Consider the following 25828-nt stretch of genomic DNA (forward strand, 5'->3'; position numbering starts at 1 on the left):
ACTTTCTAGATTTTTTTTACTGTACAATTGGAATATAAAGACATAATTTACATTATATTGAACAGTCTAGGAAAATGATACTGCTTCCAATGACTGCTCAATTCCAGATGGAATATATTTATGTCACAGGCACTGAGAAACAGTAAACACTCTACAATCTGTAATTATATGGCAAACGGATGCCTTGTAATTTCATACTGGGTAGCATCCCTTACATTAACTGGGGGCTTACATGTTATTTGTCTTCTAAATGGAAACCTACATCTGCAAATTAGTTGGCAGTTTCTTGGTTGGTGTTGATTAATAAGTTAAAGTAATTGCCAAGTAGCTCAGAACCCCTCTGTCAGGGTTCCTTCCCCACTCTGAACTCTAGGGTACAGATGTGGGGACCCGCATGAAAGCCCCATAAGCTCTCTATGTACATGCAATAGTTGCAGGCTTGCTTATGGGAGGTAAAATGGAGTGCTACATTACACATGTGTTTTGTAGCCAGCGATAAAGTATCATCAACATTTGGTGCTTAGGGAAAGCTTAGCAATTGCTTAGATCTCAGAAGAAAAGTCATTTGCTGAAGCCGTATAGAAATAGACACTTTTCAAACTTTTATTAAATATTGACTTCAGCTGCTTAGATGGAACGTAAAATCACATTGGGGAGAAATACAGCTTGAGCAATGTCAGATAATGTCAGATAATCAGTTTGTTTTCACACAGGATAGGACCGAATGTAGTCATCCCAAGGCACTTACAGTCATCAGTTCAACCACTAGTGATGCCATTTGGCTTCAACTGCCTTTCATAGAATCATAGAATATCAGGGTAGGAAGGGACCTCAGGAGGTCATCTAGTCCAACCCCCTGCTCAAAGAAGAACCAACCCCAAATAAATCATCCCAGCTAGGGCTTTGTCAAGCCTGACCTTAAAAACCTCTAAGGAGGGAGATTCCACCACCTTCCTAGGTAACCAATTCCAGTGCTTCACCACCTTCCTAGTGAAACAGTGTTTCCTAATATCCAACCTAAACCTCCCCCACTGCAACTTGAGACCATTGCTCCTTGTTCTGTCATCTGCCACCACTGAGAACAGTCTAGATCCATCCTTTTTGGAACCCCGTTTCAGGTAGTTGAAAGCAGCTCTCAAATCCCCCTTCATTCTTCTCTTTTGCAGACTAAACAGTCCCAGTTCCCTCAGCTTCTCCACATAAGTCATGTGCTCCAGCCCCTTAATCATTTTTGTTGCCCTCTGCTGGACTCTTCCCAAATTTTCCACATCCTTCTTGTAGTGTGGGGCCCAAAACTGGACTGTTATCTCAACCTCGAAAGCATGCTGCTCTCATACTGGGAATCCCAAATCTTGGGTGGGAAGAAACTTCTTCGCTATGGTGGGAAAACAGAAGAGTCCTTGACCACAAGACAGAAAGGAGCACCGTCCCGCAGATGGCTGGATATGGGAGTTGTGTTGGAGCCTAACCAGACATTGTGGGAGATCATTCAGGATTTTTGTGGGGCTCACAAGTGTCCCGCAGAACCAGCCACACAAATTGCCACCATGCTCACGGTTTCCCCGTGTTGGCACCTAGCCCACAGAAGATCTGATGCTCCCCTTGTGCCCCAATCCATGAGCTGCTTTGCTCCATGCTCAGCCTCAGACGAGGCTAACAAGCTTTCCGAAACCTCAGCAAAGAATCTCAGCCCACCAGCCAGTAAAACTTCCCCACCATCATGCAAAGAGCATGTGCCTGTTCAGGTGTGAGTGGGCAAACTTGCACATGCAGGGAGAAGAGAGGCTAGCCGCTGCCATAAACTTAAGTATCCTTCTAGTCTGGGAGTTATTTAACATGAGCACCTGTGGGAGAGGGGAGCTAAGAGCAGATGTGGAGGAGTACCAGGAAAAAGCTGTCATTTATAGGCTGATTAACGCTCACAGACGCCCCTCATCAGCAGTTTTGTAGCTGAGAACACGACCTTCCCAGATGCAGCAATGTGCTTTCCTGCTCCGCACACCTTGGGCCTTTGGGAAAGACACAGCTGATCATCCGGTGATAATGGGATGAACCCATAGCAAAATATACCTGCTTCAATCTGGAATAAATTAGGGGCTTCAGCCTCTGCTTATAAATTACACTCCCAACTGAGGAATTCCCTGACCCGTTCCCATTTCTGCTGCAGGTTTGTAACAAGGGTTGCAGAGTGTTTTGAAAGCAGGCCCCAATGTAATCACTCCACTATGCGTCCCTTCCCTGTCTTTGATAACTGCAGCTTCCTTTGCTGTGAGTGTTAGCACAGTGATGTTGAGGGCTGGCTTGTTTGATATGGGGAAGGAGAGGGGGGGCATGAGGGAGTTGGGAATGGGACATTGAGACTTTCACTCCGGAATCTGACCCAGCATGACAGGGACAGAATGTCACTTAGCATCTGTGAGTAGGGCTGGTTGAAAAAATTCCATCAAAACTGGTTTTTGACTGAAAATTGGGATTTTTGACAAAATAAAAAAAATTTTCATTGAAAACCAGAAATATTTCAATTTGGATATGCTACCACTGTGCATCATGGGAATTATAGTTTATCATAGAAATGTAGGACTGGAAGAGACTTCGGTAGATCCTCTGGTCCAGGCTTCTGCTCTGAGGCAGGACTAAGTATTATCTAGATCATCCCTGACAGGTGTTTGTCTAACCTGTTCCTAGAAACTTCCAGTGACGGAGTTTCCATAATCTCCCTAGGCAACTTGTTCCCGTGCGTAACTACTGTACCCTCACAGGAAGCTTTTCCTAAAGTCTAACCTAAATCTCCCTTGCTCCAGTTTAAGCCCATTACATCTTGGCCTGTCCTCCATAGTTAAGGAGAACAATTTATCACTTTCCTCTTTAAAACATCCTTTTATGTACTTGAAGACTGTTATCATGTCCTCTCTGTCTTCTCTTCTCCAGACTAAACAAACCCAGTATTTTCAATCTTTCCTTGTCATCTTTTCTAGACTTTTAATCATTTTTGTTGCTCTCCTCTGGACTTTCTCCAATTTGCTCACATCTTTCCCGAAGCGTGGTGCCCAGAACTGGACACAGAACTCCAGCTGAGTGCTGAGTGGAAGAATTACTTCTCACGTCTTGCTTCAGTTACGTCATGTCCCCATTCTCCTCTATGGGCTGAACTCCCAGGCTGGACTGCATCTTCCAGGATCCGCCAGCACCAGGGACTCCCCCGACACACTGCCTCCCCCGCTCCTTGGGGCATCATGAACCTACTGCAGGGATTGATTCAATGGTTAGGAGAATGGCTTTTCCTGGTGGGCAGCATCTCTTACTTTCCCCACGAACCCAGCCAGGAATATCTAACCTGCTGCCTTTCTCTGGGGAGAGAGATGGGAGGCCACAAAGACAAGCCCTGGCTGCAATTACCCGGGAAGAGATGGGGAGACAGACTGACCAGGCTGAGATGGTGTTTGCCACCAGGGCACCTAGTCTGTCACTCCAGGCAGGGAGGTCCTGGCTGTGCTTTGTTCTTTCAAAGGCCTAATAAACGCAGAGCAGAAGGTAGGGCTCAGTAAGCCTCTGGCGTTTGTGTGGGGAAATCTGGTCTCTATCATGCCATACCATGGCTGCATTTCCTCGTGTCAGCACGACCCTGAGCAGAGCAGCTAAGGGTGACTGGGCCATGACAGCTGAGCTGCCCTCTGTCCCTGGAGCTGGTAGAAGGGCGTGCTTCCATTGCAGTGCTGCTGGCTTGATAAAGACCATGGGCTGTCCTGCTCTCAGTCACAAGCGGGGAAATTCCTCTGAAGTCACTGCAGATCTACAGCAGCACGAGCGATGCCAGGACCCCCGCCCCCCAGAGCCCTGTTTTGTCACATGACCAAGAGTGCTCAACTCCATGACAAACAGCCTGACTTAGGTGCCCATCCCCTTGGTATCAAAGGTTGGCCTTCAGGCTTGCTGTGCTTTGCAGCAAGTGAGCTCTCACTCAACCCCTCTGCTCTTCAGCATGGGAGGGATGAAAATGTGGCAGATGTCACTCAAAAGTGGATGAGAGGAACTGGAGCAGCAATATCGCATACCCCCAAATGTCCAGAAGTCCCTTCAGGAACATACTGCATATTCAGGGCCCCACAGGCTTTGGGAAGTTGTAGCATGTGGGGGAATGGGTCAAATCAGGGATCAGCTGATCTCTGTGCTGGTTACCTCCTGGTGGTCACGTGGGGAAATACACCCTCCTGCTATTACTACCAGTGGGGTTCTGCTCTGTGAAGGGGGCTTGCTTCATGGCCAAGAGAGAAGGCTTCCATGTTTGGGAGCCCAACTGGAGGCACGAGGGGTCTGATTTCCAGGGAGGCGGGGGAAGCTGAGCATCCCCAGCTCAAGTTGACTTTAGTGGGAGCTTTGGGGACCCAGCACCTCTGAATATCAGACCCTCAGTGTCTCAGGCTAGGTTCCCCAAATTTGGGGTCTTCTGATAAAATAGCTGTTGCATTGGTATGTATCTCTGTTTCGCCATCTGTAAAGTGGGGTTAATGACCCACAACTTCGTAAGACTCCTTTGAACCTTTAGTATTAAGAAAATACATTGCCTAGAGCATCTGGGCTCCATGTCTTGGCATTTTAGTCCACAAAAGCTGCTTCTCTCTCCCTGAGGGTTGAGCACTTTTCCTGGAGAAAGGTGAGTTTCTATCTCTAGTACTCATAGAAGAGATTAATAGCACTCTCTGAAATCCCCAGCTGTTGTCAATTCCCGCTGATTTTATTCATCTCCAAATGAGTCTAACCACTGCTACCCACTGCTCGGGGTTGTCCAGGTGAATTTGCACAGTTCCCGTGACCAGGTGCCTCTACTGATCTTGGGATTTTGAATGGGTTTTGGCCAAGACCAAGCCATGACGCTCCCCTATGTCATCCGAGGTGTTCACAGTGCGTGGCGAGATCCCAACTCATTTCAGACTTTGAATTCGATCCAAGGCAATGGAATACAAGTGACTGGTGAGAAAATGAAGCTGGTCACATTGATCCTTCAAGAGAAAAAATGGAAACATTTAGAAATGAAAGTGATGGAGATTCCAACACTTTCCTTGGTAGTATGTGCCAATGGTTAATCATCCTCACTGTTAAAAATTTGTTTCTAATTTGAATTTGTCTGGCCTTAACTTCCAGTTATTGATGAGAACATAAGAACGGCCAGACTGAGTCAGACCAAAGGTCCATCTAGCCCAGTATCCTGTCTTCTGACAGTGGCTGGTGCCAGGTGCCCCAGAGGGAAAGAACAGCTTCTGGCAAACAGAGGCTAGGGGTACCATCACCACCCTCACCATTGATTCTCGTTCTGCCTTTCCTTGATCCAAGAGCGTGTCGCACCCCATATTTTCTCCCCATGAAGGCACTTACACACTGTGGTCAAGTCACCTCATGATCTGATTAATAAGCTAATCAGATTGCATTTTGTAAGTTTCCCACTCTAAGGCATTTTTTCCAGCCCACAAATCATTCTTATGGCTCTTCTCTGCACTCTTTCCAAAATTTCAATGTTGTTTTTAAAATGTGGACACCAGAACTGGATGCAGTATTCTTGTATTGGTCCCACCAAGGCCATATACAGGCTTAAAATCCCCTCCCTACTCACTACTCCCCTGTTTATACATCCTTGGGTTCTTAACAGACTGGTATCATTGGCACTAATTCTTTCCCCTTTTTTGTAGTTGTTGCACTTAATAGGCAGAACGACCAAGCTGCTCTCTTCCCTGGAGACTTTCAAGTGGTGGGGGGAGGCTGTATTGCTACTGTCTGTGCCGTGCTTGTTGCTAGACACAGGACTTTGTTCTCCAGGGATTCTTTCACCCAAAGGAAAAGGTATTTGAAAATAAGAACGAAAAGGAAAACAAGACAATTTGCCAGAAGACTTCCGCAAGGAGAATTTGGAATAAATCCTGTTTTAATCGGGTGCAGGGCTACAGCCTGTTTAGAGAGCTTTTAATGGGACGAGAGACCCCCGTTGGGATTTGCTATTTGTTCTTTATTGGAGGCAGGTGGCTCCTGTAATTTTTTCCTGATGTGCTTTTCCAGTTTCCCAGACTGCAGTGCAGTCACAGCAGATGCAAGGCTGTCTCTCGCCTGGTTGCTTTTCTGATGGAGAGAAACATGTTCAACAACAAATCACGCCTCTTTTCAGCGGGGTGCATGTGCTCGTCTAACTCCACAGGGGAGGGAGCCCATTTCAAAGTGCAGACAGCCACAGTGATGCATGCTACTCACACGCCAATATAAACTCTCAGTGCTCCTTCTGGATGCCACGCCAGTGGGGAGATCAACTCTGATTCCTGAGTGAGTTGGATCCCTGTTTCAGGCAGATCCACTGGATTTTCTTCTGCTCCATCACTTGCAAGTTGAGCTATTGTAACCCTGTGTGTTACAGGTCCCCCTCTGTGCTGATCCCCAGAGGATATGAATTGATCCAAGCTGCAGCTTGAGAGCCTGGCACACTGGCTCAAGCTGCAGCACTCATGCTTCAGCTCTGGAGGCTTCAGCTCAGTCCCAAGTGTTCTGGTTGTTGTGCAATTACTCTCCTCTGTACAACTTGAGTCTCCAGAGCTGGGAACATTTCGGGGTTCTCAGCATGCCTGGATGTCTCCCTTTTTTCAACAGCCTCTGAAGAACCATGCACCCAGCATATGTCAGCAGCTGAACCAGAGTTGGAGAACAAGCTTTCTGATGCCCCTGTTGGCTGCAATTTCTTTTCCCCTTATTTATTTGGATGGTTGGTTATTTGATTCATGGTCTTTTACAGATAGATTTTAAAAGTTGGGCTTGATCTTCCCCTGGTGTGAATCAGCCTTGGTCTATTAAATCAGTGCATCTTTGCTGGTTTTCACTGGCTGAGGTTCTGAACCATAGCAGGGTCAAAAATCATGAACAATAGCTAGGACTGGATTTTGTTTTGTGTAGATTCTTATACCCAGGATGGACTGTGCTCTGATTAATCCAGAAGTTAATAGGTTAGAGGCAGCAGGGCTTAATTTGTGCCAGGGCTGAGCCCCGACACCTCTAGGGTTGGCAGCTCAGAGCCCCGGAACCTGTGGGCTTCCCACGTCAGTTATGAAAATTAAAAAATGGCTTGAGGCCCAGCACCTCTTACATTACAAATTCGGCACTGGGAAGCAGGAACCACTGGGTGAAAGCTCTGGCCTGTGTTACACAGGAGGTCCGACTAGGTGATCGTAATGGTCCCTTCTGGCCTCGGAATCTATAAGCTGAAATTGACTACATGTTTGGTAGGAGAGTTGGGCTCAGGTGAGCCGTGTATGCTGAGGTGCTCAGGTGAGCCGGGTGTGCCAATGGCAGTGTTCAGGTGAGCTGTGTGTGCCAACAGCGGTGCTCAGGTGAGCCAGGTGTGCCAACGGCAGTGCTTAGGTGAGCTGGGTGTGCCAACAGCAGTGCTCAGGTGAGCTGGGTGTTCCAGGGGCAGTGCTCAGGTGAGCCGGGTGTTCCAGGGGCAGTGCTCAGGTGAGCTGGGTGTGCCAATGGCGGTTCTCAGGTGACCTGAGTGTGCCAGCAGTGGCACTCAGGTGAGCCATGTCTGCCAGTGGTGGTGCTCAGGTGAGCTGTGTGTGCCAGCGGCGGTGCTCAGGTGAGCTGGGTGTGCCAGAGGCGGTGCCCAGGTGAGCCATGTGTGCCAGAGGCAGTGCTCAGGTGAGCTGGGTGTGCTAACGGCAGTGCTCAGGTGATCTGTGGATGCAAACAGCGGTGCTCAGATGAGCTGTGTGTTCCAACGGCAGTGCTCAGGTGAGCCGGGTGTACCAGTGGCAGTGCTCAGGTGAGCTGCATGTGCCAACGGCGGTGCTCAGGTGAGCCGGGTGTGGCAGCGGTGGTGCTCAGGTGAGCTGTGTGTGCCAACAGCGGTGCTCAGGTGAGCCGGATGTGCCAGCGGCGGTGCCCAGGTGAGCCATGTGTGCCAGTGGTGGCACTCAGGTGAGCTGTGTGTGCCAGCGGTGGTACTCAGGTGAACTGTGTGTGCCAGTGGTAGTGCTCAGGTGAGCTGTGTGTGCCAACGGCGGTGCTCAGGTGAGCCAGGTGTGCCAGCGACGGTGCCCAGGTGAGCCATGTGTGCCAGCGGTGGTGCTCAGGTGAGCCATGTGTGCCAGCAGCGGTGCTCAGGTGAGCCGGGTGTGCCAGTGGCAGTGCTCAGGTGAGCCGGCGGTGCTCAGGTTCTATTCATCAGGGCCCTGCTAATGCCAGGAACATCTCACAGGATTTCCTCCCCTTGCCATCAGGGAGCTCAGCCCCATTCTTAGCTTTCTTTCAGCATCCTGAATCCCACATAGAGCTGGATGGGAAATATTTTCCCCTATGAGAATTTGTGAGATTTTGCCCCATGATCCTGGCTTGAAAAGAGTGATGGATGTATTTGTAAACAGGCAGCTAAAGTTTGTCCATTGACTTCAAGGGGAGCAGGATGAGCAGAAAGGTTTCTCATGGAATTGATCTGTTAATTTTGTCAAAACCTGCCTCCAGAGAGCACCATGTACGTGCGCAGGAGTAAAATATCTCAAGTCTCGTCAAACCAGCTGTAATTTACCAGGCAGAAGTGACTCTCTGAGCCGGGCTTGAACTGACAGACACTGGAGAAGCTGCAATTCCACTTGCTGAAGTAATTTGTTTAACATGGATGGGAAGAGGGCAGAAGGAAAGAGGAGTTCATCTCTTCAATTATTTCCCATTCCAGCTCACACTATGAGTCAAAGTCTCCTGTGATTGTTATTTCAGTGTTTTCCTGTAGCAACCGCTAGAGTGAAGGCCGGGCTGCAGTTTCCATTATAACCCCGCTTTTTCAAGCACTCACAGCATTCTCTACAACAGCAACACAAAAATATGTCTTTGGGGCTTGGAACTTTCTTTGCTTGGTCTCCAAACATCTTCAAGCCAAGTTTAAGTAAAATCGGCTCAGTGTTTGTTTCATTCCTCTTCACTGATATGAATGAAACTGACGGGATCCTGCATCTCAAACATTTCTAAACCTAGACATTGCCAGTCGGGCTTCATTTCTGGTCCTAGTGAATGGCCAGGTTGTGCCACCTTTACTCACATTCAGTCATCATGATGGCACATCCCAAAGGGTTGTCGCCTCCTTGGAGATGGAGCGCCGCCTGGATCAAACTCTATCTAGGACATTCAGTGGTCTCACTTTACCTTACTCCTCAAGTGATCCCCTTGAAATGGATAGAAGGATTGGTTGAGAAAGCTGCTACCTAACAGGAGTGAGGGAATCAGAATCTGGCCCCATAGGAGGAAGATAGCTGTTTTTAAAGTCATGAATGTTCCAAGTCAAGGCGTATTCACATGAGTGGGTGAGAAGACATTACCTATTTTTTTCTCTTTGTGATGCCCTGTAAAGGTGTAGAACACTGCCCAGGATGCCTCTGTTAAGACTGCCTGAGTTGAGAGAGGATCCGTAACAAGACCTTCATTTCCTCAACCTGTCTGTCCAAATGAAAGCTCTGCATTCTGTACGGCTCTCTGCCAGCCCCTCCTAAGGGAATGCTACTTAATACATCATGTGCCGGGCCTAGAAGATGAGTAATTTGAGGCAGGATCCCAGGGGGAGCGAGGTCCACAGCTGAGGACCCGCCACATCTGGAGCCAGAAATGTTGTCCCTGCTATCTGAACTGCAAGCCCTGTCTTTTCTGTTTCCTCATGCCTATCCTTGTCATTTCTAATGAACACATGCACTATAGGATTGGGGTTCTGTTCTGTACCTCACTCCTTTGGCATCTCCCATCCCTGGGAACATGCATTGAGACACTAGCTACGGTTGATCCAAACCTTTGGCTTGGCAAGTGCAGTATCCAAGTTCAGAGGGACTCAAACGACTGGCGTCATCTTGGTGTGAAAGCCCAAAGTGATGTAAGGGCAACTTGATCTGAAAATGCCCCATAAAATTTGATGGAGGAAACCATCTGGACGTGGAACATATTTTTTTTTTGACAAAGAGAAATAGCTCCTCTAATCTCCTGACTTGGATTTTTATCTAAATCTTTCTCCTCCTCAGAGAATCACAATTGATCCAAGTTTTCTTGCAGCTGCTTTTTACTCTCCCCCACCTACCTCTGGGAGCAGCCAGTAAATTTTCCTGTACTGCCCCACCCCCATGTCTCCCCCAAATCTGTGTGTTCTCATCAGAATGACTAGATGGAAATGTGCTTCTCTGGGAGAGTCGAGCTGGTTTCCAAACTGTGCTCCGATCATCCCAACCCTCCATTTAACTACCACACAAAGCCTGCCTCCTCCCCGGCTCATAAATCCTCCTGCTTTTACCATGGAACATTTGGCACTGGGAAGCTCGGTGATGCTGCCTGCACTCGAATCCAGGTGCAGTGAGAAATTTTTTTTCTGAGCCAAGGCAGATTTAGAGCAAGCACAAGTAACGCAAATATCATTGATCCACCTGCTAGCGTGGCCCCAGGCCATTTTAAAGAGGCTGTATTATAGAATACAATAGGTTGTGTTCCAGAACGCAGATGGGGAAGAGACTGACCATAAATTCTGTGGTAATAGATTAATGTTTTACGTCACAGCAGATACAGAATCTGTCTGCGTCTGAATGTGAGGGGCTTGGTATTTATCAGGGGCAAGGTCCCAGGCACATAAAATGGACTGATCTACTGAAGTGGAACACAGCGAATATTCTGTGCCCCCGAACTGCTACTAGACTGGTGAGTCCTTACTCACGTGAGAAACCCAACTGGAATCAAGGGCACTACTCAGGTGAGCAAGGACTTGCAGTCTGTCCCCTTGGCGTTGCCTTCTCTGCTTCACAGCATGTCCCCGGGGCCCAGGATCCATCTGTCTGGACTGAAAAGATCACAGGAGTAGGATTCTGGAGCGCTATGCCTTGTTTCAGCCAGCGGGGGCACTCACTGACTGGAATGGGAGTCGAGTGGCTAATACCCATGCACGCACTCAGACAGACTCTGACAACTTGGAAGGAAGAATCCAGTAACACAGATCCTGGTTCTGCCAAAAATGAAGAGAGAGGCCTGGCCTGCCCTTAAAATGTACGTTGATCTAGCTCCAGCACTCTGAACACTGTAGCTAGGATGCCCTTGCTGCAGTGTAGACACAGCTAGGCCAATGGCACACTGCTTCCATCGACCTAGCTACTATCACCCAGGAAAGTGGTTTTCCTAGAGCCTGTAAGCTACATCTACACTATGGGGTTATATCGGAACAGCGGCAGTAACATAGCTCTGTCGCTATAGTCCCTGTAGTGTAGACAGAAATAACACACAGGACTTTCCAATGGGAACCCATGGGACTGTACCATGCCTAGGGTCTCAAGGACAGATGTAATACCGGAGACTTTACTGCCCTTACAATAGGGATGGCACACAGATCTCCAGCAGCAGAATTAGCCCAGATGGACTTCATAACGTACGGGCCCTCAAGCATCAGAAATAACACACACAGTGCACAATACGTGGCACTGGGACAAAAGACAATGAAGGGAGGAGAAAAGCGGGTAAGATTTGCTGATGCAATGTGGATAAGGCACATCAGAATGTCATGTTAGCCACTCGGCTCCAGGGTTAGACATTTTTAAAGCATTAAACTGAAGATAACCTTGTTTGCAGTCAAACTGGAGTAAATCCAGAAGTCTAAATCTGGAAGTATTTCCATCTTTCTGCAAGCAAGAGATAATAAAGCTGTGACTGTAGACATCATGGCACTGAACTAAAAGACCAAGACTCATGGGGCTCAGAGGTTTTATTTTCTTTGTTTCGAAAACACTTCTAGGTAAATGCAGCCTGGATTCCACCTATGCATTGAGCTCACTGGGGCAGGGGAGGCAAATGAGGACAGGGCTTTGGGCCATAGTCAGTGTAACATTCATTGCAGAAGAAGATCTGTGCTTAGTCTACTTGGATCCACCTATGGGGCCTAATACTATGAATGGTTGTTGAAGGTGCTCGACCAGATAGGGCCCAACATGAGTTAGCCATGTTGGCTTGAGCTTTTCAGAGCCCAGGGCTTCCTAGTCAAATGAATGGGAATTGGGCATCCAAGCCCACTAAAGAGCTTGGGAAATCTCTGCCTTAGATCCCACAGTGGTGCGAATTGCATGAGAGGCGTGAGCTGGGCAGGAAGCTCTTTTGTCCGTGTTGCAGTTGTGCAGCTTGGCACTGAGTGGTTGTGCAAACTGAGTGTCATTTGCCAAGAGGCATATGGCAGGAGAGGCAATTCACAGGATGGTGTCCCAGAAAGGGCCAAATTAGAGAAGGTGCGTGGGAGGGTGCTGAACTGCTGTAACATATGCTATCTTCTAGCCCCAAGTGTCTCGGCGACACTGGCTTAGGCCCCTCCAGCTCGCTCAGACTCACTTCTGTGCCTTTCTCCTGAACCTCCACCAGGAGCATATGTCCCCTTTTCCTACACCCCAGGCACACCGGGAACTGCATCACTCAGAATGTAGGCAGCTCTCATTTCAGCAAAGGAAAGGCCGGCAGGCTCCTTACCCCTGACCTTTGGGGATTTACCACAATGTGCCAGGCAGTAATGCGGGGTTTAAAGACTTTTCCATGGTAAAGGGAAAAGGAAATGCCTGAGTAAGGGCTGGAACTGAGCCTATTGTGGTAGAGATAACGTTAGAGATAGCGGAGGGCAAACCCGCTGACTAAGAAGAAAGTAGGCCATTGAGCACTGGCTTTATGCTGTATCATCCACCTCAGCAGTTATCAACCAGGGATCTGGGGCCCCTGGGCGGCTGCAGGCAGAGTTCAGGGGTTCCGCCAAGTGTGGCCAGCATTAGACTCACTAGGACCAAGGGCAGCCCAGCTGCTCGGGACTGCAGCCAGGGGCCCCACCACCCGGGGCTGAAGCCAAAGCCTGAGCAACTTAGCTTTGCGGGGGGCCCTGTGGCGTGGGGCCCAGGCAATTGCCTGGCTTGCTACCCCCTAACACTGGTCCTGGCTTTTATATGCAGAAACCAGTTGTGGCTGTGGAGTTTTTATAGCATGTTGGGGGAGATGGGGCTCAGAAAGAGAAAGAGAAAGAGAACCTCTGATCTACCTTGCTGTTGTTTGCTGCACCCTGTGGCCATCCTGAAAGCCTAGTGGTTTAGCGACTCTCTGCAAAGCACCCTTTGTGCACGAAGCAGCACTCAGCTCTCTCAGTGCCCCTGCGCCATCCCCGCTCAGGGGCTGCTGGAGAAAGGCCAGTTGAGTTCGGCCCCATTTAAACATCTCCATTTTCTCTGCAGGCACCTGCACAACAACCGGATCCAGAGCCTGGGGATCAACAGCTTTGAAGGGCTGCACAGCCTGGAAACTCTGTGAGTGGCCCGTTTTCTCTTCGGCAGGGAATAATGCCCGTTTTCTCTTCTCTGGATCCCTGCCAGCTTGCTAGCAGTGGAGCCAACATGAGTGCTGTATGTATCCATGCTAGGCCCAGGGGCTAAGCGCAACTCAGGTGCATGGGGGATGGGGAATGTGCCTTGGAGGGGCGTTCCAATTAAACATGGGGTTACTGGAAGGAGGTGGCGTGTTTTGTAGCCTGTTTGCTGCTTCATGTTATGTTATTGTGCTTCCTTGTAACGGCAGCCCCTGGAGGAAAGTGCTTTGAGACTGAGCAATTGCACCCGGTCTCATAGCCCATTAGCTGCTCTCCAACTCCACTATTCCCCCACAAACTGCAGGGCCTGGCATGCATACAGCTGCAAACCAGGTTGGGGAGCCAGACCAGACCCCTAAACACACTGGCTACACCCCCACGGGGGTACAGCATGATGACCGTTATCATGATCTGCTGCTCTGCCCCGGTCTCTTATCCCATCAGTGCCCCCTGAGTACTCTCCTAACTTTTCACCAGTCGTCAGCCTCAGCCACCCAGCTGTCAACACCTCATATGCCAGCTCTGCTCACTCTCCCACCGTCGGCCTTCTACGGGCTCTCAAGCTGGACACCCAAAAATGAAGGCCAGTTAAAAAATCAGTGTCCGGGGCTGAAAAATCTTGGCCAAGGTATTTTACAAGCATTTTATGCCACCCGAACCACTTCAAGGACTGTCTTTTGGGCAGGTTGTACAAAGCACAATGGAGCCCTGTTCTTGATTGGTCCCTAGCCACTATTGTAATAACCATGATTCTTATTAATAATAATGATGATGAAACAGACAAATTCTCCTGTACAGTCTGTCCTGCGGGCAGGCTAGCATTGGCCTAGACTCCAAGGTTCTTGTAAGTCAGGTATGGATCTGTTGTAGGACAGGAACTCCATCAGAAAACAGGACTGCTCCTAGCTACTGGCCCTGCGGTGTTGCTGAACTTCAGGAGAGAGTGTAAAGCCTTGCCTGGGAGGAGTCCACGCAGCTGCCCTGTGAATGGCCCGGGTTTAATGGGCAGTGCACTGGCCTCATGTGAAAAACAAAAAAACAAACAAATAAATCCAGGCTCCATAATGTCTGAGCAGGCGGCTTCTTGCCCTCAGTTGCACAGAAACTTCTCCTTCTGTGCTGGTCTTGGGCAGAACCCAGCAAAAGAAGGGGAAAGGGATGGGAATAAACAGAGAGACAACGTGTCCTGTCATAAAAGTGTCGCTCAGAGAGACACAGCCTGTTCTGTGCTCAGCAGGAAGCTGCTGAGATACTGCAGGCAAACTGCTGGGCCCAGATCATCAAAGGTATTTAGGTGCCTAACTCCCATTGGGGCCTAAATACCTTTGAGGAGCTGAGCCGTGGTCCCTAGGTGTAGTCCCCAGAGGGCTAGGGGCAGGGCAGTCTCAGGAAACGTACTCTCCATGGCATTTGGGCCGACAGAGCCCGAGGCACCCAAAACAGGGAGGAGTGTGTTAGACTTTGGTACTGGTGGCTTGGTCTCCTCTGGATTGCCACTGGAGGTGCCTGTGTGTACTTATAATGGAACCAAGAGGCACTCAGTTACCATGGCAGTGGGCGTGGGGCGTGTACCAAGAGAAAGAGAGGCTAGGTTAGATTCTAAGACAGGCACATTATAGATCAGTGAAAGGAAGCCGAGTCACACATGGGGTCAGGGGAGGCCGCCATCAATGTGACGTCTCCGCTGTCTGAGTGTTCCATGTGTGTCCCTCACCATGGCATCTGATCACCAGCCCGGCCTAGGGCCTGCTTGTGGCAGTTCTTTGTGTTCAACTGTTTGCTTGGACGATGTCAGTGTAGACCAGATGGAACCTTCTCTTCATGGATTACAGCCTCCCCAGAACCCCTCCTCCCAAAACATAACACCCAGTGTAAAACAGAGGGGGAAAGAATCGGAGACTAGCTAGGAGAAGAGAAATCTCTGTGCATACAGCTCATTTCCCACTGTCTGGGGTTTGTGTGTGTGGCGTGCAAAGCCAGGGTAGTTTGCTGTGACGATTGCATGGTGGAGGCATCAAGGCATCTCGCATTAATGGCCAAGAGCCGCCCACTGGTCAGCTGGCTCCAGCTATTTCATTGTCCAGATTTGTTTCAAGCCCCAGGTTACACCTTTCCTTGGACTGGCATGTGCATTGCTCTAGATTCTCATCTCCCTTCAGGCAGCGCCATGGGGACAGAGTCTAGCTGTAAAGTAGCCAGTGGAAATGGGAGAGGGGCGCTCCCTGCTGGCACATATCCCCTAGGAACCAATGACAGTGGCATACGTTACACCAGCCTCCTGCTCAGGCCAACCTGGGGTAACCCAGCCCAGCTGGCTTTCTGCCCCCTCTCCTGTGCAGAGCGCAACATCGGGGGGAAATAGATAGTATCAAAGTCCAGGAGACCACTGATCCTGAAAACAGGTGCAGCATGGGACTAGGCTGAGCAAGCTCCTGCCACTGTCCTTCCCCACAGCTGGAGGATCCCTCTCTTTGTCTCCCTCATCTCCTGACCCCCCAGGGAATTACCAGTCAGGCACCACCTCTGCGGCTGGAGAGTCGTTGCTTTGTCAACTGATCCAAAGAGGCCTCTTGTTGCGTCTCCTCCTTTCTTCCAGGCTCCTACCTGGGGTGCACAGGAGTGAGGATAAGGAGTGTGCCCAGAGAGTCCGCCCATGCACACCCCTTTGCTGTTGCAATCACAGTTCCTGAGTGCACCACAGTTCCTGAGTGCACATCTTATCCCCCAAAGGGCAGGGCTGGTCCACTGGCTCTGGCACTGCACTCCACAAAAGGGGTGTAGCAGTGGGAGCCCACGCCTTGCGCTGTGGGGCGCTGTGGGAGTGTTCTGTGATCTGGCCACTAGACCACACTGCCTCCCCTTTGGACACGTCCTTTAAACTTCTTCCTCTTGTCTCCAGTGCAGGCTGGGGATATTTTGCTAATCTCACATGTGGTCTTTAACCTATTTTTCAGTTTTCATGGGCCAAATTCTGCTCCAAGTTATTTTATGGGTGTAACACTAGTGAAGTCAATGAGATGGCCAGGGTGTTGCTCAGAGCAGAATCTGCTCCGGTGTTTCCAAGAGGTGTGTTTTATTCCATTGCGGATATGGAGCTATGTGCCCTGTTGTTATGGCTATTACTTCTAAAGCTCAGCAGGGGTAAAGACATTTTGGGTGGGGTTTTCAAAGACACTGATGGGAGCTAGTTACCCAGCTCCCAGAGCTGGAGATTCCCCACCACGTCTGGACAGCTGGATTGGCCAGGACAGGCAGGGAGAGGGATTGTACTTTGTAAAATACAATCAGATCTTTTACATCAGTAGTTCTCAAACTGTGGGTTGGGGCCCCAAAGTGAGTCACGACCCCATTTTACTGGGTTCATCAGAGTTGGCTTAGACTTGCTGGGGCCCGGGGCCTGGGGTCCAAGCCAAAGCCCGAGAGATTCAGCCCTGGGTGGCAGGGCTCAGGTACAGGCCCCTTGGCTGGGGCTGAAGCCCTTGGGCTTCGGTTTTGACCCCTTGCCCACCCGCGGTGGTGGGGTTCAGGCTTTGACTTTGCCCTGCCCCTCCCTGCCACCTCCACCACCTGGGGCGATGGGACTCGAGCGGATTCAGGCTTTGGTCCCCACTCCTGGGGTCGTGTAGTAATTTCTGTTATCAGAAGGGGTTCGCAGTGCAATGAAGTTTGAGAAGCTCCGTTTTATATTCAAGTGAGAAATGGCTCTGATTGCTCTGTGCAGTCCCTCCGCAGCTCGGAGCCGGAGGCATTCAGGAATTCTCCTCTACATGCCCAATCTGTGCGCAGACGGATCACAGTGAGAACTCCCTTTGGGCACAGACTGCTGGAAAGAGGTAAAGAGAAACTGGGGTTGTGAGCTCCCCTCCTCTGCCAGCCTAATGAGTAGCGCCCAACAGAGCCAGGGCAGGCGTGCATTGCCCCCTTCACAAGGGGTGTGCAAATGGCACGATAGAGCAGCAGCCCCCCATCCCAGATGCTCAGGAAGGCGCCGACACCAAAACGTGGCAGGAGAAAGTGGTAGACGAAAACGTTTGCCCCACAGCCTTGCTACTCTGATGTTGGTCTATCTCCAGTTATTACCCTCGAAGGTTTTCATGTGAGCCGCTTACTAGAAGGGTATTTTCCCCTCTGGCTAGCCCAAACCTTCATTATTTAGACATCTCTCATGCAACATAACAGGAGGGAAGATAAAACCTTTATCTCTCATGTGGTTTGGCATCCGTTCCAAGCCTCTTGGAGAAACCCAGTGAGGCGTGTCTGCTAAGACTCCCAAGGAGACCGGGGGTAAATCGCAGAGCTCAAGAGATCTTATGTGCCACATTCTTTATATAGCACCTTTGGCATGAGTATGAGAAAAGAGTAGTATTCCTTTAAATAGGTTGTGAGCCCTCTAATGGTGCTCACTGTGTTCTAGAAGCTGTTGTTAGGCCTGGCATATATATTGTGTATTGTTAGTAAACACAGTTATTTGTACTCCACTGGGCTGTGAATTTTCTGTTTGGTATGATGCTGTGTAAAGAGCAAAAGCTGCCTCCTTTAATGCCAAAGAGCTGGGCAAGAGTTACTAAGAAAACAACGAACCACAATAGGAACAACAGAGGGCGAAAGCCAGCAACTGGTAGCTCCCTCTGCAAAGGCAAGGCTGGGTTATGGGGAGAGGAGAGGGAAGAACCATAGGGCAGGAGGCTTTGGGTTGAGCTGGCAAGAGGTGAAAGGAAGGAGCCAAGTGGCGCTAAGGAAAACCAGGAGCTTTAGAAAGAGCAGAAGTGAGGAATGTCAAAAGCCAAGACGCCAGCCTCAGCATTAGCCTGGGTAGCGAGTCCTGTTGGCCTGTAAAACGTACCCCAGAATGTACCACGTTTGGGGCTGTAAAACACAAACCGTACAGCGCTGGGGCGACGCACACACGTTAACTCAAGTTTCAATCCCCCCAGCCCAATTCTGCAGTGGCTCATCCCCCCGCCCCAGAGCAAGGGAAGCATCTCTTGTTTCTACAGGGACTCGTTCTTCACAGGAGCCCACATTGCAAAAGACCCAGGGAGGAGGGCAGCTGAGGGAGGGGAGAGATTTTTGCCTCCATCCTGTTACGATTTTGCCACAGAGAAGACAAAGCTTCTTAGCCAAAGCTGCAAGAAGGGGCATTTGTGGCCCGTGGTGCCGGCTCCCATCCCATCAGTGGCAAGGAGATGGGTTTTGGCAAGCCGGCAGGGCCTCTGATACGCTAATAGGGGAGAGAGGTAGCATAGCAGGGATTCCAGCATGTCTGCGAACTTGGATGCTCTCAACTGAAAATTGGCCTTGGCTGGAGCCCTCGAACAGCACTGTCTGACACGGAAACGGGCTTGGCTCTGGTGTGCCCATGGGCCTGCAGAGCTCATGGGCCTCCCTCAGCTCCCGGCTTGCTTTACACTGCAAACCGGGCAGTGGCTGTGAGCACCTTGCTGTGCGTTATGGCTGGTGCTGTAGGCCGGCCTCAGGGCCGGCTGAGATCGGGGCCCTGTTGCACTGGGCACTGCCCCAAAGAGCTCACCCTGGAAATAGACCTGGCAGGCAAAGCGAGGGGAAAGGGTAGGTCACTCCATCAGAGCGGTGTCAGGTGCCATGGCTCTCTGGGGGAGGGATGAGCTTACTGGACAGAAATGGGAAGGGAGGCTTAGCAGAGAGGGGAAATGCAGAGTAGGGGAGCAGAGAGCATGGTAGGAAGGATAGTTCTCAATGGGTGTTTGCAGAGCACTGTCGAAGGGCTACAGAAGTGACCTGAGAGAAAAAGGGGTGAAGAAGGGTGGGGAGCAGGCAGTGCCCTGGGGCTGCAGGGAACAAAGAGGGCAGGAAGAGCAGAGATGGGGCATGGAGTCACAGGAGAGAGGGGAGCAGAGGGGAAAGGAGGGGAGCGAAGAGGAGATGGGGTGGCCCCTTCCAGGCAAAGGAGAGGCAAGAAAATTAGAGGCAGAATGGGAGAAAAGGCAGCGACTGGTGTGGAGAGGGATGGACTCTTCTGTGTAGCTGGGAGAGGCGGCTCTGGGAGGGGTTCAGATGCCAGGGTGATGAGCCCAGCCTATGGACCTCAGTAGACCTGAAGAGAGAAGAGGGGGATAAAGAGACAGGGGAGGGGGAAGTGAGGACGGACCCTCCCAACAGGGAGGTGAGCGAGGGGTGGAATTATGGCTGCTTCTTTCCTGCCCTTTGGCATAGACATCCAGCATCTCTATATGTGAGGCTCGCTCAGGGGCAGGATTTGGAGCTTTCTGCTATGATCTCACCGGCTTCTGCAGATCCTGCAGCTAAATCACTGGAGGGAAAGGTAGCAAATAAGCTACAGTCCTCCCAGACGCCCCTGGAGCTGTCTGGGGAGCACCTGAGCCGTGGCTGGAGGAGAGGGACTGGTACCAGGATCCGGTATCAATGTCTCCTGTCCTTCCACCTCCACCGACTGTGGTAAAACTGGGGGAGGCAGCGGCCCCCAGCCTACTGCACTCTGGAGGCCTGCGGGTGGAGATGGCATCCCCCTGCAGAGCTGGGGTGGGAGGAGAGGTCCTCAGGCCGCAGCTAAAAGGGAACATGACCAACAGCCGCGCCTTTGGCCTGAGTTGCTCTCTGATCCCCCTTACAGACACACACCCACAAACACCAACACATGCACACTCACCCTATGCATCACACACACACACCCTACACACGAACGCCAACAATCACACTTGTTCCCTATACGCCCTGTACACCACGTGCACACACATCCTGTGCATCCCCATGCACACAAACCAACACACGCACATTCCCCGGCCCCCATGTACACACACGCCAGTCCCTTGTTGAAGCACACTTCCCTTCACCCGCTAGCATGGACCGCACAATGCTTTGCAGGACTGGTGGTGGGGCTGTCCCTTCACCCATCTGTAGAAGGCCACAGAGAGTCATGCATTAAGTAGCTGCCCCATTCCTGCCCCATCCCCAGGCCTGACCATACCACCAGTGCCTCCATGGAAGCCCCAGGATGCTGAGGTCTTTCCTGGACCCAGGACTCCTCACTGGTTTGGAGAATACAGCAACCCTACAGCCGGTGACTGGTGTGTGCCTCTCCAGCACTTTGAATCAGTGGTTTCCACCCAACGTGGAGCACGGGGCAGTGTACCCAGCGCCCTGCGATTAAGCTTCGTCCCACCTGCCTGGGGTGACCTACTTGTTCCCCGTCTCTGCAGCTCCCCAGTCCCTGACACTTCCTCCTCTAATCGCAGGTGGGAGATAAATCACTTGGAGGGAACAAACCTTCCCTTGTTTAAAAGCCTTTTAAAAAAAATAATGTTCATAAATTAAAAACATCTCCCGAAAGGGCTGATCCCAAACCCATTGGCCCCAGGCGTCAGATCTGCCTAACCTTGCCTCACAGGAAGTGCCCTCACCGCAGACTTTCACAACGCGCTGCTCCCATTATGTGGGTAATTAGACGGGCTTTGGAAATGCAGAAAGTAGGGCTGGAACCTACTGATGCTGCTGAATGTTTAGATTTTCTGGGGGGCGGGGGCGGAATGTGCCCTGGGCCACGAAAGCAGGAAGGAGGAAGCTGGGAATCTTCTAGCCGAGACCCCCACAGGATTGACTTAACCCTTTCAGGAACATGGGGCACTTGTCGCTATCTGGGAGAAGCCATTTGCCAAAGGATGCCCAGGCACTAGAGCAGAATTTGCCTTCCCCAGTGGTATATGGGAATCCTGGGCCATGCACACTCAGGACCCCTGGACTGTGCACAGTCATGATCCTTGGGCTATGCACAGTCCGGACCCCTGGGCAGTGCACAGTCCGGATCCCTGGGCCATGCACAATTGGGATCCCTGAGCCATGCGCAGTCAGAATGCCTGGGCCATGCACAGTCGGGACCCCTGAGCTGTGCACAGTCTGGATCACTGGGCCATACACAATCGAGATCCCTGGGCCATGCACAGTCTGGATCCCTGGGCCGTGCACAGTTGGGACCCCTGGGCTGTGCACAATCTGCAGATGCAGCTCTAGACAGTCGGCAAAACTTCAGTGTGCCTAACCCTCCATGCCCTGGTTCCTGGCATGTGCGGATTTGCAGCATGTAGCGGTGGGGAGCATGCGCTGTCCTCTCAGATACTACATTTCTTAGCACTCATTAGCAGCTATCATCTCATTCTCTCCTCAGTTTCGCCGGCAGAGCATTCAAAAACAAAATTGCTTCTCCCAGAAACCTGCCACCCTACGCAGCTGCCTCGTTCGTCTAGCACTAGAGTGTCCACTGCACAGTCAGGATCCCTGCGACATGCAGTCAAAAATCTGTGGGCTGTACACAGCTTTCTGCAGTGGAGCCCCACAGCTCTCTCTCCCTCCTGACCAGGGTATCTCTAGGCTAAAGAGTTCCCTGCCTTCGCTGGGTTATTCCCTGCAAAAGACAGTCGGTCTAAGCAGATCTATTTCACTTCTGCCCTCAGCCAGTACGCAGTGTAATTGTGCCAGTTATAGATCACCACACAGTGTATCCTTTGCAAGCATGTATATTCCTAGGGCAAAAGCCCATAAGGTTTCTCCAGGCTATTGCACGTTAATGACAGATCTGTCACAACCCCAACTTGAGACCTCTCCTGCCTGATTTTCAGAGGTGCTGAGCGGCCTCGTCAGGTCCAGGTTGAGCTGTGGGCGCTCAGCACTTCCTGACAATCAGTCCTGGAGGGCCTCGCAATTTGTGCACCTAGAAAAGTGAAGCATTCACCTCCCATGGCCCCTGACAAAGACTTTGGCTTAGTGATCCGCTCTGTCGTGGGTACAGCTGGAGAGAGGTTGTTAGTAGCAGGGCAGTTTGGGGGCATAGGGTGACATAGAAACAGGGGAAATGCAAACAGAGCCAGGGAGACAGGGAGACAGGCCACCTGTCAGGGAGTTCCCTTCCACTAGTACAGGGTGAGTCTTCAGGGCCACTGCCTGCCGGGCACAGCACCCTGGAGGCTGTGTAAATAACCACTAATAAAGAGAGTGGGAGCCAGGGAAGCTGACCGGAGAATGCACTGTAGCATCGGGAGCGCTCCTACCGAGCGTTCCATCTGACCCGTCTCTGATTTCCATGGGCCCTTTGCTTCCGACCTGGCATGTGCACATATCTGAGGGCACAGACTGAGCCTCTGGCTTCGCTGATCCAGGGCCGTTAACACCTCTCCTGCCTCGGGATCTTTGGCAACGCCCCTTTGTCCACTCAGAGGGAGCTGGGCTACGCCCCAGTTTCACTTTGCTCTGGAATATGCCCCCAAGGCAGATGCAATATTTGGGGACTGGGAACAAGGAGAACCCCACATGGCACAAGCAGCACTGGAGACAGTAAGCTTGACCCATTGGGTCACGTGTTCCACCCTGAGCTGCTCCTGCTGGTGGAGATGTTCCATGTGGGAGTTCAGGATGATGATCCCTATCCTGAGGGGTAACTGCTCACCCTCATTGCTATTTCTTTCCCCCTTTGGTCTGGAGGAACCCAGTCCTGTCCCCCTGCCACCTCCCCAGTGTGACCCCTGTCCCATCTCCCCAACTCCCCAGCCTTGCCCGGTCCCATCCCCCCAACTCCCCAGCATTACCGTCCCATCCCCTCCAACTCCCTTACATCATCCCACCCCCATGTGTGACCCCATCCCATCCCCCCAGCATTGCCCCATCCCTTCATCCCCAACTCCCCAGTGTTATTCCATCCATCCACCAGCGTTACCCCATCCCAGCCTCCCAGCTCTCCAGCTGCTGAGCTCATAACGACCAGACCAAAACCAATAACCTCCCCATAGATGCCCTTCACTCTCAGAGCTGCTCTGACATGGCTCCTTGTCCCCTGTGCTTCATCTTGCTGGAATTCCCCTCCAGCCCTGCGCGGGCTGATGGCCTCAGCGCTGCCTGCCAACGAGTGGCTGACTCAGGGCAGCTGCTCACGCTGGAGGAATGAGCCCTCTGTTCCCAGAACATGTGAACGTGAAAGGGAGGAAGAGTCAGCGCAGGCCAGAGCAGTACCAGAGAGAGGCAGGCTGTGGGCAGACAGGTTCCACCATGCATCTCTCATTGCACCCGCAGCTCTGCCCACACACCTTGCTCCTGAGTGTCAATCTCCCTGCTACTCCAGTCTTGCTTCCCTCCCTCCAACTCTGCTCACGTCCCTCAGTCCCACGCTGCAGCCCCCTCTTTTCTCCTTGGCCTGGGTTCCCCACACACAACTCTGCCAGGCCCCTCAGTCGCGAATCACAGCCCCCTGCTAGCCTAGTCCTGGGCTCCTCATGCACAGCTCTGCCAGTGTCTCAGTCCTGCCCCACAGCCCCCTCTAGCTCAGGGTTCTGCATGCACACCCACCCCTCAATCTCAACCTGCAGCCCCCACTGCCGAGCCAGCCCTGACTTTCCTCTCCTGAGCAAAGTGCAGTGCAGGGTGCAGTGTTTTAGTAATTTGCACAAACAGGGGTTAGTACGAGCCCCCTGGCCCCTAACTCATTTCACAAATGACCAACGGGCTGTCAGGCTTTGAGCCCATGCCCCTAGGGATGGTAGAATGCAACAGCGCTTGGCGCTGCCTAGCCCCCATCATTCGCCACACGATTATAGTCTGTGAGCTGAATCACTGAGGTCCCCATTGCTTTGTGCTTTGCGGTCAATTTCCTTTGTGTCTTGTAAGTGCTATGTGCTTGTGTCTGCGGGACCCCCCACGAGAGCCCGCCTCTCAAAGGCTTATGTCCAGCTTGTTAAATAAATCAGTTGGAATTGAAAACATATTTAATTCCGTACCTTCATCTGTTACAGAACAGACAGAAACACTGGTTGGAGCAGACACATTCTGGGCACTGCTACATCTCTAAATAGGGAACAGAGCCCTGCTAGAGAGGGACTGGCAGCTGGAGATGGATAAGGCAGGAGCTACAGACAGATGCCTTCCCCCTCCAGTATAAGTTTCAATCCTGTGTAAACTCCTGGACAGTGACGCAAATACTACGCGAGGCAAAGATGGGGCTGTTTCCATGCACGGCTGGTAAGAATAAATGCCTGGATGGAAGAAATGCTTCATACTAGCCAAGAAGCTGGCTCTGGGGAGCTCTGACCAGCTTTCCCCAAAGCCAGATGCTGGGTGCTTGCTCTGCCAGAAGTTTGCTGTGTTCTGCGTAGAGGGAAAAGCGTTTGCACAGGTGAGAAACAGCCAGTCCCATTCTCCCCCCTGCAGACTCGGTTCTTCCAATAGCAGGGAGCCAGGCCAGACAGCCCATGATAAAGCACCTCCCAGTGCAGCCTGCATTCTGTGTTTGCGGAGCACCAAGCATTTGTTGGTGCCAATAGGGGATAAACTCACCTCTCCCCCAATGCACATGTAAGGCTTCAGTAATGGCTCAGCAGGGGCGGGCTGTGATTGCTGGTCCAGTTCCTCCTCCTCCTCCCCCCCCAGCCCCCGGCTGTGACCTGGCAACAGCCAATTTTTTATTTTACTCTATTTCCCACCCTGACCCTCTGGGTTTGTCTCATGCACCTGTTACATCTTGTCTTTAACCAGCAAGTTCCACAAAAGAACTAGATAAATTCATGGAGGATAGGGCCATCAATAGCTATTAGCCAGGATGGGCAGGAATGGTGTCCCTAGTCTCTGTTTGCCAGAAGCTGGGAATGGGCGACAGGGGATGGATCACTTGATGATTACCTGTTCTGTTCATTCTCTCTGGGGCACCTGACATTGGCCACTGTCGGAAGACAGGATACTGGGCTAGATGGGCCTTTGGTCTGACCCACTATGGCCGTTCTTATGTTCTTTTGACTGTCACTCACCACCTGGCACCATGGTGCCCAAACTAGCTGTGGCGTCTAGATGCTACTACAACATAGATATGATATCATCATCATTGCTGGTGGCTTAATGGGACTGGATGGGCCAGGAATGGGCTACTTCCGGGCTGCCAGTTCAACTCCAGCTGTGGCTGCTTGCGACCCAAAGTTGCTGTCATCAGATATTGGTTTGGTGGCCTCTATGAAATGAGCAGAGGCCTTGAACCTTCAGTCAGCTCAGTGTTTAGTCCCATTGTAACAAGGAGCTATAGTGCCTGGGCATTTTGAAGGGAGCCTTTGTGTTTTTCTAAAGCTTATGGAGCAGTGGCACTGACTACACCTTTAAATAGGCGTATCTGCACTGTATCAGCAAAGCTTTGCTGATGCTTGCCAGCATGCGGTGTGGGCAGACCACCCGTGCTGGCATCCTAATCTTTCTTGTTATTCACTCTTTGGATCAGGATTGGGTGTCTCTCTCTCAAAGCTCAGCCGGAAGCTATGGGTTCGATGCAGGTGAGATTCTCTCACTTGTGCTATGCAGATGATCATAATGGGCCCTTCAGGCTTTAAATCTATGAATTAGTGATGCTTGATTTGCTCGCCATAACCAGGGCTGCAAGCACCACCGGTAACCCAATTTGCCCGCAGTCTGGTTGGCTGCCAATTAGGTACACATGCCACCATAACTCCC

General features: G+C 51.2%; 1 protein-coding gene across 1 annotated transcript in view; it reads left to right on the forward strand.

Moving 5' to 3' along the window:
* Positions 1-25828, forward strand: part of LGR6 (leucine rich repeat containing G protein-coupled receptor 6) — a 147394-nt gene that overhangs the window by 69838 nt on the left and 51728 nt on the right. The window contains exon 5 of the mRNA XM_050953796.1: positions 13233-13304. Within this exon, the coding sequence (XP_050809753.1) occupies positions 13233-13304 (72 nt within the window). The remainder of the gene's footprint in view (positions 1-13232; positions 13305-25828) is intronic.

The sequence above is a fragment of the Gopherus flavomarginatus genome, chromosome 5 (assembly GCF_025201925.1).
Source record: "Gopherus flavomarginatus isolate rGopFla2 chromosome 5, rGopFla2.mat.asm, whole genome shotgun sequence".
NCBI classification, from domain to species: domain Eukaryota; kingdom Metazoa; phylum Chordata; order Testudines; family Testudinidae; genus Gopherus; species Gopherus flavomarginatus.